This window comes from Astyanax mexicanus, chromosome 13, assembly GCF_023375975.1.
Source record: "Astyanax mexicanus isolate ESR-SI-001 chromosome 13, AstMex3_surface, whole genome shotgun sequence".
Classification (NCBI taxonomy): domain Eukaryota; kingdom Metazoa; phylum Chordata; class Actinopteri; order Characiformes; family Acestrorhamphidae; genus Astyanax; species Astyanax mexicanus.
Genome location: NC_064420.1, coordinates 37,499,001 through 37,511,527, shown reverse-complemented (window position 1 = coordinate 37,511,527; position 12,527 = coordinate 37,499,001). Strand labels below are relative to the sequence as shown.

The window sequence follows — 12,527 nt, the reverse complement described above, 5'->3', positions numbered from 1 at the left end:
CACTAATAACATGCAGAATTAGCTAATAGTTAATGCTTAATAATGTGCTTAACAGGGTGCTGACATAACTGTTTATTGTGCACTATAATTAAGAACTAATACAGCCATTATTAATCATTCCCACATAATAGACCCCTAAATAAAAACCAATAACACTTACACAGAATAAAGCCTAATAAGTAGTGAATAAATAATTTACAAAAAATTCTCATTAAGGCTTTATTAAGCACATAATAAGACACGAATAAGCGCCTAATTTGTGTTCCTTAAAAAAAAGTTTTACCATGATTTCATATGTGTTTCTTCACATTCTGGATGTCTTCATTATTCATTTACAATTTTTGTTTTATGTAGCCTCCTAGAACCTGATGTCCACATATGTGGACATTTTTTTTGCTCTACAAGGGCCTGGTGTCCTTTTATCAGGCCATTATATATCGTCACCTATTGGTGGCCGAAGAGTTTAACACGTTACAGTTTCGATTTTTTTCAGAAATTTAATTGATCCGTAAATACAGTAAATGTTTATTTTTTTATAATTTGTTATGTCTATGTTTTAAGAAAAAACTTTAAATGAGCCTTATTGCTCAATAGGGCAGAACTGTTGTTTCTAATTAATTTTTTTTTTGCACTCAGGCAAAAAATGCTGCTTTATTCAGGCACAAATAAATGTTTTGCACATCACTACTAATTGCGACTTCAGTGTGTTTTATCCAAATATAAAATTGAAGTCCTCATATGTGGACATCATTTTTCTAAGAAACTACATCATGTAAAAAGATAATTCTTTGTTTTTTAACTAATTAGGTGCCAAATAGCCCAAATAGCAAAGAGAAATAAAAAATGCACGCCATGCAAGAGTTCGGGTCGTAGGAGAGAAGTGTTATATACTTTATAAGATTTTTTTTTTTTTACCTTTAGCTGTAAAGCAATTCAGATACTAGTGACCTATAGAAACAATACCTGACTATACAAAGAAAATGGTTAATTGAAGACAAAGCTCTTTTTAAAGTAAAGCTATTGAGAGAAAAAAAGAGTGAAAATGATTAATTGAGCCCATCCAACAAAACAAAAATACTATTTCTAATTTCTGTACTAAATCATTTTTCTCTTTTATTTCCTTTACTATCGTATTGTACTCTTTTCTTTACTGTTTTAGTTTAAGTGCCTTTATCAATAAGTCCGTTCAAGTCTAAATATAGCACTTTGTAGGGTTACCAATTTTTCTTTCTTTTTTTTACAAATTAAAAAAAGGGAAAAATATAGACATAGTATTTCTTTGCTAGGGCTCTATTATTATTCATTTGAATTTTAATTCTTAATAACAAAAAGGACCCAGAGGCAACATTATTATTATTGAATTGTATTACTGTTTCCCAATACTGATGCTCAACCCTTTAACGCTAAACACTCATCTAAACTTATCATGATCATATAAAAACATTTGTCTTATAGCTGAAAAGAGCTATCCATCAGTCTTATATGAACATTAATTTAGATATATGTACAAACAGTTGATCACGTGATCTGATTGGCTTCTCTGTACATTATGCTGCAATGCTTAACAAATTAAATGTATTACTTTATTAATCTGCTCCCTCTGCTATCCAATCTGGCATTTTACTTTTCTAGTCCTGCATTCCCTGTACTGATTTTAGGCATCCGCCACCTCAGGACACGAGCATTATGTACTTTATATATCGTTCTATAACTATTATATGGCTGCTGCTTTGACTTCCATATTGTCTGTAGTTAGTTTAAAGGGATACAGTAACGTGAGCTGCTCATAAGTACAGACATGAGTTAAAGGACATCAAAACTGATCCTCAGCTTTTTTGTATAGACTGTATATACACATACATATACATATATTACATTAGTGTATATATATATATATATATATATATATATATAAGGCTGGACACTGGGCACTCCTGAAGGTCAGAGGAGCTAGGTGGGATACAAGGGTCCCAGAGGCCTAGGCCTAGAACTGACCTACATGCTATGACAGCAGTCGTTGACCTGATATAACCCTCCCACCACCCCCACCCTACCACCACCGCTCAATTTCTCCCCAATCAGGGAATTTTCCATCAGGCCGAGCGGGACCACCACACCCTCCACTGACCGTATAGGAGGAGGAGGAGTCTGGAAATAAACACATTACTCAGGAGGAATAGAGGGAAAATCATTTGGAAGATTTCCATAGGATTTATTTCACCCAGCGGTGAATAGAAAAATAGGATAAAGACAAAACATTGACTGAAAATCTAGAGACCGTTTTTGTTTTTTAATTCAACGCTTATGTTTAAAAAAACAAAACAGAAAAAGAAAAACAATTTCAAACATTTGCATAAAGAGCTTTGTGCCTTTAATTTTCCCTGCAACAAAGACAAAGAAAAAAAGTATTATTCTTTGGGATCCATTTAGAGGACGATTTATTTTATACATGGTATTTCGTCAATCCAGCTACGACAAAAAAAAAAAAAATCCTATAAATATTTTATTTCCCCTCGTATTTATATGCTTAAGTAGCATCTGAAAATGGGACTCTTCAATAATTTGACTGAGATACATAGCAAACAAACCAACCAAAAAAAAAATATTAATAATAATAATATTAAAATATGTGAACAAAAGTGCCACCAAGTCAGCCAGTCACATTTTTGTTCGGTATTTAAAAAATGCGTGCAACACTTAACAAAAAGTACCACTTATGTAACCTTCACTATATTCTCCTCTAAAGCGTGTTTTTCTTTTGTACAATTCAGCGTAACGCTCTCTCCCAAAGTAATAAATGTGAACTTTGAATGACCTTGATTCCATTTAGAGATCAGATACCCTCAACATCTGAACCTTTGCAGAGCAAAAGATCTGAGGAAACCTCAAAAGTTTATTTTTTCTTATATCTTTTTTACTTCTTATTTATCTTCTGGCTGTTGCTTTGGATGATGGCTTTTGGCTGCGAGAGTGTTAAGTGCTCTACATCTCTTCTCTACGGCTGAGGCCACGTCTCGCCTGCTCCTTTACCCCGCCTGCACCTTGCCTATTCGCCACAGGTAAGGTGAGCTGAGGGGAACGGTGCGAGAACCAATGCTAGGTATCGGCTGATATTCCACACGTCCATTCATCTTTGGTATTGGACCGTGGAATGCATAGTTGCGCTGATGAAGAGAGCAAATGAGTTCCTTTCTGCATTTGTATTCACTCCTTTCTCTCGGAGAGTCAGTTTCTCCGAACCAAAACCGGCTCCAGAGGATTCCAGTTTGGAAATGGCTGGAAGCTGAGGAGAGGAAGAGAGGAGAGAAAACAGGAAAATAAATGGTCTCTTGGAGTTCTGTGTTCTGAAAGGGGTCGGGTACCATGGAGAGTTCATCCCGCCGCTGTCTGTCTCCTTCTGCCACAAAAGAATTCTTTCTTTCTGGCGAAAGGGGTCCGAGCACCACTGTCTGCTTATGATCCTGCTTCCTCCCTTCCTCTCTCCCTCCCTTCTTTCCTCTCTCACACTCATCCTCAGTCCCCTGTTGGATCATCTTTGGATTGGGCTTGTTTCGCGGCCGCTGCGCTGTGTAGAGCTGGGTGGAGCTGGGTGGAGCTGGGTGTTCAAGCTTGCATTGTTTCTTATTGTCAGTCTATGCAGTCTTTTCCACGTTTTACTTTTCCCCTAAACTGATAAGTGCCTCAGTATGAAGGTCCTCCTCAAGTTTGCTTTTAACTTTTTTAAATTTGGTGAGGGGACGGAGGAGGGGAGGCGGGCTGGGAGGTTGAGAGGAAGAAAACAAACAACAGTTCAAAGAGACCCCCTCCTCCAATCCTCCCCGTCTTCCTCCATAGTGCTCCTTCCCGTAGTGCTGCTCCACGCCCCCAGCCCATACGGGGGAAGCAAGCAGTCAGTGCTTTAATGGCCGCCTCTACGAGAGAGCTTTAGTGGAGTCGTAAGACCCCGCCGGGGGTGGATTTCCGTTCTCCTGCTTGGGGGAGGCGCGGCAGGCCGGAGGCGCGCTGAAGGGGGAGGAGGTGCTGCCGGCGGAGGGCGGCCGGGTCTCTGCGGGCAGGGGGTCCCTGTCCGGGGGGCGCAGAGCAGATGGCGGCAGCGGGAGGGCCAGCGGGAAGCTGGTCATGTAGAATATTCTGCCAATGCGCCGGGCCACCTGAGGAAAGCAAGCACATGCCAGTGTTACAGCTTGCAGAAGACACAGGACACAGGACAAAAAAAAGACATGAAAACGTAGTCTAATATAGTGTTATGTAGTGTTATATACTTTATAAGAGAAGCACTGAAATTAGGGACGTCCTAGTGCAAGAAATACCAAACGAGAAGTGTGGAAATCAATGGTATTAGCTAGGAACAACTTTTGCCGGGCAAACAGGCTCTTTATGATTATTTAAAATACATTGCTGACAAAGAATGTCAGGTTATATATCCACTTATATTTAACAAAAACTTTACTGTACATCCTGCACATTTGCACTTCTAGGCACTATGGACTCTTTACGGTACATCCTGTACATTCACACTCCACACCTGCCATCTCTTATACTTATTTCTTTCTGTATTACTGCACTACCGCATATCTATGGCTGGTTACTTTCACACTTTGTATAGTTTTTGTATAATCACCTATTATATTCATGCATATATTCTTCTTTTAGCATTTTATTTTATTTTATTTATACCTTATAAGGTATAGTTAATATTTCAAATCTCAGTTTAGAATCTTCTATAATCGTCTTATATTTTTTACTGCGCTCTCTTTCTGTACCACCCCTTATCAATTTGATTTGTTTCTACTGTTGTGTAACTGCTATCTATCTATTGTTTCTTTTCTGAACTGTGGTTGAGCTTATGATCAGTGTACTTAAAGAACAATAATGGTAGACAGAAAAAAAAAGCTGGTAGACAGAGGTCTAACATGTACCTCCACCAAGGCACATGAAGAGCCATTATATCTTTTCAAACTGCTACTCATTCAACATTACTGGACAGCTCAAAACATTTAAAGAGAACACTAATTCAGTCACACCAGCTGTTACAATAGATGCCTCAATCTATTAACGGGGATAAAATCCCACATGGGCATGGGTACCCATGTACAGTGTACAATGCTGATGGGGCCCATAATTTTCCCCTCCTAGACCCATCCCTGACATCCCCATATAGGGCTAATATGGAACTTAAAGACAAAAACTTGAAGCTGGTCTGAACCTGGGTTACCCATACAGTTCCCACACAGGAGAACATGTTATCTACCGTATATTAATTACACTACTTTCTGTATTCAAGATGAGCTACTCATGCCCAAGAAGCTACAAAATAAAGGTAATAGTGTGCTTCTTCTTCCTTTTGCTATAACTCTTAGAACTTTTGATATTAATAATTTGAATATATTCAATCTTGATTGCTGTTTTATGTTAAACTCTGTCATAATTATCTAAATATTATCTGTCATTATGCCTATTTTTCAGGTCCCACTGTGAGCTAAAACTAGCCCAGTGTTTAGGAAGAACTTTTATTTATTATATGAATTATTAGCTCACAGTACTTAGAAATGATCTTATTGAGCTTTAGAAAACAGTATTTTAAGACAATTTTCATAACTGGGCTTTAACAGTGTTTGTCAACCTGTCCAACCATGTAAACTTCTGCAATTCTGCAAATTTTCAAGCCTTTTTTTTTGCATTATTGTTACTTTTTTGAAAGTAATATCAATTCTGCCCAAGATTTGGCTCTCTGCTTGTTCTTTCCAAGGATGTTCAATTAAATTATGCCTAGATCTTTCATTCAATTGTTTTTTTTTAACCACTTTGTAAAAACTGGCAAAAAAGAACAACACCAAAAGAAACAATAAAGCCCAGAAGCTTTAGGGGCTTCAGTACCTGAGAGCGGATCTTGAGTGCAGGGCCCAGTTTCAGCCCCATGTTGTTGAGCAGGTGCTCTTCAGTCAGGAGCGGCAGTGTCTCGCCGTCGATAGCCTGCTCTCGAAACACCTTTGACAAGAGACGTCCCTTCAGTCAAGTGTTACACACTCTCCCCACAGACAAACGTTTACAATATTCTTTATTCAGCATGCATGTGAGTATATGGAGTGTATGGAGATGGGAGGATGATGTGTTAAATGGATAGTTCTGTAAAAAATCAGATTTATACAAATAATCGCTTCAGTAAATCACAAATTTACTAAACTTCTTTGTAGTGGACCTTTGAGTTTGGCAATGGGGTCTTAAAAGAAAGGGTTCTTTTAAGAACTTTTTAGCTTCTTTAGTTTTAAGTTTGTTTAGTGATGCTAATATTGCTATCAAACCTTAACCCTAAAACATTAAAGGGCAGTTTTTCAGACAGTGATTAAGCCTGTTATGGACTTTCAGTAGAAAGTCTTCATTTAAAATGCTGTGTAGTCCAAGACTAGGCTTAATGCCCTAAAATCTGTACTCAGCAAAATTGGTTTCTAACCCTGTGAGGTCAAAAAATACAAAATAGTTGTTTCTCAATGTTTTTGTTACTATCTTTGTGACAATACTGCACAGTTGAGCAACTTGTCTTCAGCCTCTTGCCATGTCTAACTGGTGGATCTGTGTGTCCATCATCTCCATCTTAGCTGTAATAGGTGGATTCATGCATCCATTTAGGTTTTGTGAGAAACTAACAAATGGAAATAGATAAAAATAGTCCTTAATTAAATTCTATTTGTCTATTGGTCAGTTTTACAAAAAAAAAACATAACCAGACAAAGTCAATCTACCGATTGCAAATCAGAAGCCATTAATAGACACACAAATTCACTATTTAGAATGTTTTGTTACGATAAATCTTTAAGAAACATCTAATAATTTATAGGCAACAGAGTGTTTGTTAACCCATAGGGTCATACATGCTCATACACTCAAACCACACAGAGGTTGTGCAAGCTTGTCACTGTGGTTTACAGCTGAGACCAGCATATGTTTGTGTGTTTAAGATGCTGGTATATAGGTGTGACCAAGCTGGGTGACCAGCTGATCCAGCTTAGACCATGGTCTGGGCTGTGCGTTTTTTTGTCAGGTTGTACAGTAAAGATGTAAACAAGACTGTTTACGATTACTTAACTCACTAGGATAATCTCACCAGGGTTTAAGGCAAGTGTTGGAATGATTTGGCATCATATGTTGAATTACAGAATTACGGTTTTAGCTACATTAATGGGAATTTTGGGCAACAATAAGAATGATAAGAAGGAAAAACGTATAAATCTGATGTTTTGCCAGACTATCCTGTTGAAGCATGCGACAGGGCAGGCCTGTGGGATGTGGGTGGGATGTAATACGTGTGATGGACAGAGCTGTGAGCGAGACAAAGATAAGAGCAGTGCGGAGCGGCCTATGGCCAGCGCTGGAACAGCAGACTTCAAAGCGCGCTAGTCACCACTAATAGCTAACTATGCCACTGTGAGAGCTACTGCAAATTGAATTTGTAGGCCAGGTCTCTCTCCAAGCCCCTCCCCCTCCCCCCTCTCCTCCACCCCCATCCTAAACGCTCTCCGTCTCTCGTGCGGCCCCTGTTGAAGGGGGCCGGGGAGAGGAGGTGTGTGGCGCTCTGCTCCTGCTCTTGTCCTCACCTGGGTGTACTCTCCACAGCCTGCCAGGCTGCTGATGAAGCTGCACACCTCCTCCACACTCCACTTGCTGATGTCCTCTGCCGCTACCGCCGCCGCCTCGTCGCCGTCCACAAACAGACCTCCCATGGCGCCTGGCAGCCCGCCGAGCCGAAAGGAAGCATAAATCATTAGAGAGAAGCCCCGCGTAACAGCCCCTCCCCTCACACACCGTACACTCCCCTCAAACACACACACACAGGCGGCTCTATTAATGACCCCGTCTATTCCAGGGTTCAGTAAGGGTCAGGAACAGGGCCTCTTCCTACGGGAGGTCCCGGCACTGCAGGCTGAATGCGCAGGTAATGTATTTCAGATGGCCGTGACAGCGCCGGGGGGAGAGGGGGGGAGGAACACCAGCTCCAGCAGCTCTTAACCTTTAGCCGCGTTTATTATGGAAACTGAGTAATTTACTATACCATCGCCTTCATAAGAGAAGCCTCCAAAACACTCGCTTGACAGGAGCAGCTGCTGTTTTCCAACAGTGTCCAAAAAATTAAAACCAGGAAAAATGTATTCCTCATTAGAAACAGGTCTCTGTCTCTCTCTCTCTCTCTCTCTCTCTCTTCTTCTACTGTCTCTCTCTCCCTATCTCTTTCATTCTTTCTGTCGTTCTCTGTCCTTATCTCCATCTCTGTTTTTACTGTCACCATCCCCTTCTTTGTCTCAGTCCCTTTCTCTATCTCTTCATCTCTCCCTATTTTCCACTTTTTCTCTTGTTTCCTCTTTTTCTCTCTTTCTGTCTCTCTCTGTCACTTTGTCTATGACTTCTTCTTTTACTCTTTTACGTCTACTTTCTGTCTCTTTCCCTTTCTCTCTCTGTATCCATCTGTGTCTCTCTGTCTATTTGTTCCTGTCTGTTTCTCAGTCTCTATCTCTATTTCTCTAACAGTTTCTCTCAACATTCCCTCTTTTCCTTAAACTACCCTATTGCTCTTCTCTTCATCCCTCTCTTCATTGGTCCCTCTCTCTCTCTCAGCTTTTTTCTCCCGTCCCTTTATCTCTCTTTCCTTCTCTGTCTCTGCCATTCTCCCTCTTTATCTTATTCTGTCTCTCTCTGTCTTTAATTCTCTCTTCCCATACTTTTATCTCCTTCTTTCAATTTCTATTCCTCTGTCTCTCTTCTCTCCACCTTTCTCTTTCATTCCCTCACAATTTCTTCCATTTCTCTGTTAGACTCTCTCTCTCTCTCTCTCCCTCAGTCTCTCTCTCTCTCTCTCTCTCTCAGGATGGATCCTGTTTGGGTTTGGATCTCTTTACAGGTCATAAAAACAGGGGAGCTAGCACATGATCTCAGAGACGCCAGTCTCGCTGTGTGTGTGTGTGTGTGTGTGTTGAGGAGAGACTTGCTGGCATGCGCAGATAGACGGAGAAGTGAAGGCTGGGGCAGTCTGCCCGGGAGAAAATGTGTGATCTCTGATTTCTTATCTTAGTCTGGATGAGAACTTCACCACTCTAACCTCCAAATTACCTCTCAGTAGGTCTAGACTGTTTCTCAATATTTATAATTTAGAACTTCAGCAGTCTGTCCTCTTTCACACCCAAACACACACTTCTTTCCTCAGTGTTAGCCTTCTTCTCAAACAAAACACATACTGACTCACGCAGTCACACACACATTTTTATGTTAAGGCTGGAATTATTAGCAATTATTAGAAAGTATTAGTTTATTAGTGTCTGATGTCAACTTTGGTCATTTCTGATTGTGATTTAGTTGACAATTAGATTTGTTTATAATGTGCACACAGTGCACAGTGCACAAGCCAATTCTGATAAACTGCAATACATGACAGGAAGCATAGGGGGCAATAGAGGGCAACCCATTCAACTCATTCAATTCAATGTTGAATATTTAAAATGCTTAAAATAGCTCACCTGTGTGAAAGTAGGGGTTGGTGTAGGGGAAGCCGAAGGGCAGGGCCTGGCCCGGCAGCGTGGGTAAAGGCGGCAGCGCCCCTGGTGGAAGATACTTGGCTTCGCTCTTGCTCAGTCCTGGTGTGAAGAGATGGTGGCTGGGTGAATCTGGTCCAGCGGAGCTGCAGGGGACGCTGAGTCTGCCCGACCCCTCCCCGAGTTCCTTCAGCCCCTCTCCGTGCTTGCCCCCGTCCTTGCCTTGGCACGCCTCCGAGTTGAGCCCGTGTCCGTCAGCTTTAGACGTCCCCTCCGGCCGGTCGTCCCCAGCCTCCGTGTCACTGTCCGAGTCTTTCATGTCTTCGTCCTGTCCCTCCACCTCCCCGTCCCGCGTCCTCATTTCCCCCTGTGACTCCTTGACCTCGGACGGCCCGCCCCCCTGGTCTCCCTGTAGTGGACCCCCTTTCCTCGAGCTCTTGCGGCTGCTGGACTCCTTAAAGGAGGTGCTTGCTGCCGCCCCCTGGTGGTTAAGCGACAGCAGCGGCGTGTTGTTGTGACGCAAGACTAACATGGCGTTGCGGCGGTTGATCTCCTCCCGCAGCGGGTGGCCCTCGGGGATGTCCTGCAGGCTGCGCAGGGCCGGGTGCTCAGCGGGAAGGCCTGGGTGGAGCCCCAGCGGGTCGGTTAGCAGGCGCTGCCGGTGCAGATTTTCTAGTTCTTTCTGTCTCAGCAGCTCTGCGGACATCTCCAACCTGGGGGAGATACATTGGTTTAGTGCTGGTAAATACAAAACCTTGTATTTCTAATGTGACAACTAGTATGTAACATCTGTAAATGTAAGTATTTATTGTGTATTAATTGTTAAAAAGGCCTCTCTGTAACTTTGGTCTGTAGTACGTGGTTTACAGGCAAATTATATCATGCAAAATACTCAAATTTCAAAATAAAATGGTCACTTTATAGTAGAAGGAAAAAAAACTTTAAATCTTATTGGAAGTTAATGTAGAAAGAAAATTTACCAATGTATTTTTAATAGCCTTTTTAGTAGTATCTTCATGTCATGTTCATAAACAATAAATAATGTATTTATAAAGCAATACGTTTAATATGTTTAATGGAATAGCTTATTCCTGTAATTATCTGTGTTTGTGCGATACTATACTATTCATAAATATTCACACATAGAGCTTTATGAATACATGATTCAGTGCTAAGCATGTGTTATGAAGCCCCTATGTAGTTATCCTTCAAATAAAGTGAAACCTAAGCTTTTATTCCAAGTCATTGTGGAGCATGTCTATTGGACCACTCATCATGAAAAATGGACACAATATAATGGTAAAATGAACAGAAAGTCTGAATGTATTTTAATATTTGTATTTTAAATAACTGTGGCCGCTGTTTTCAAGCTCTTCCTATGACAGCATCCAAACAACTCCCAGTAACAGCACAGAAGCACAGATGTCTACATTTACTTGTATGCTCTACTCTAATCTCAGTGTTGCTGAAATGTGGGAAATGCTACGAATACCCAAAATAGCGCGTACAGTAAAGCACGTTCTTGACACAGTGCGGTGAACAGTGCTGAATGATTCACGTAGTCCACTAATAATGCAATACCTGGCGAGGTTCTGTTTGCGAAGCATCTCCTGCTGACGCGCGAACATCTCAGCCTGGGCTGGCTGCAGGAAACCATATGCTGTGAAGAATAAACAGACAGACCAGCGTCTTTATCCCATGGAACACACAGAGACAACTTCACAGCCAAAATTGCTGATATTTCCGGACTTCATAAAACATATCCGCAGATTTTGTACTTCGGTTTGAGCCTGGTCCAAAAATGATGAAACTATTCAACAAACTATCAATGAAAATTGAAGTAATGGTATAAATCACTGAAGTTCTTAACTTCTTTTAATTATAATTGTTATAAATATATATATATATAACCCCCCCCATATATCATGTATTGTACAGTTACCTCTCCAAAGCCAATTGTTCATACCTTGCAAAAGTATCTCTTGTATGTATTTACAGTATTGCAGGACTTCACCTTCACTCTATTACAGTTAATCTTAAAAAAAAAATTAAACAGATTTCTGCAGTAATCTGTGTTAACACATTACTCTGAACTTAAAGAAAATAAAGATTTAGTACAATATCAGTAAGAATATGATGCACTTTCAGATTACAACAAAAAACAAAAAAATCAATGCACACCTTTATGGCACACTAAACTCCTCCCCTTTATACAGCTTGTCCAATTGTAGCCTATCAACTCTAACTACTCCAAGGTATCTTTAGCAATGAAATACAAGGATTTTCTGCATACTTTGTCCAACTGAGTAAATCTCACCTGGTGTCTGGCAGAGTGCAGAGGGCATTCCCAGGAAGGGGGGTCGTAGATGAGGTCCCAGGGCGATATGAGGAGCGTTCTGAGGGGACAACAATGGCGGAGGGTGGGACATCTCCCTGTGTGAATACAAAAAAACATCCATTCTGATTAATAAAAAAAAATAAAATAAAAAACAGTAACAGTTTCTTCTGTACTTTAGCACAGGAGCTAAGGTAGATGGGGGGAGCACCCAGCATGCTTGGTGGCCACCCTTTTCTGTTTGTTGGAGTTATCAGGGGGAATTATCAGTTGTTTTTTATATATATATATATATGTAGTTGTTGCGATTCAGTTGGTGGGGCGTTATTGATGTTGAGTTGAATGGTGGATAAGGGTCTGAAATTTTATGTGATCATTTCTGCTTATTGGCAGTCATTTACATCCTTTCCTGTTCTAAATAACATTTGCTCAACAGGACTATGGTCTGGCCTCGTCACTCTGCTCACAGTGGTTCTACAATATTATGACTCTGCCGATGGTAACAAAAATTATTGTGAATCGACCAATAGAAATGCTCCAAAATGACTTGGAACCAAATCTTTTTCTATTTTCCATTGATCGTTTTTGTGCTTTTCCAGTGAAGTTGACTTGATTTTGGGTGAATTACACTAACATGTGTAAAATGTGTACAATCATAAAATGTATGTGAACTG

The 12,527-nt window shown here is 40.6% G+C and overlaps 1 protein-coding gene across 3 annotated transcripts in view; it reads right to left on the bottom strand.

Moving 5' to 3' along the window:
* Positions 1-2,177: 2,177 nt before the first annotated feature.
* The window catches only part of samd11 (sterile alpha motif domain containing 11), a 94,881-nt gene continuing 84,531 nt past the window's right edge, over positions 2,178-12,527 (bottom strand). For 2 of the 3 annotated variants that reach the window (XM_007246279.4, XM_007246278.4), the window contains exons 8-13: positions 11,836-11,951; positions 11,100-11,178; positions 9,504-10,231; positions 7,593-7,723; positions 5,878-5,988; positions 2,178-4,151 (exon numbers count right to left, since the gene is read on the bottom strand). In XM_007246279.4, coding sequence (XP_007246341.3) covers positions 3,912-4,151; positions 5,878-5,988; positions 7,593-7,723; positions 9,504-10,231; positions 11,100-11,178; positions 11,836-11,951 — 1,405 coding nt within the window. In that variant the 3' untranslated portion in view covers positions 2,178-3,911. The remainder of the gene's footprint in view (positions 4,152-5,877; positions 5,989-7,592; positions 7,724-9,503; positions 10,232-11,099; positions 11,179-11,835; positions 11,952-12,527) is intronic. The other variant, XM_015605083.3, reaches the window with a different exon arrangement.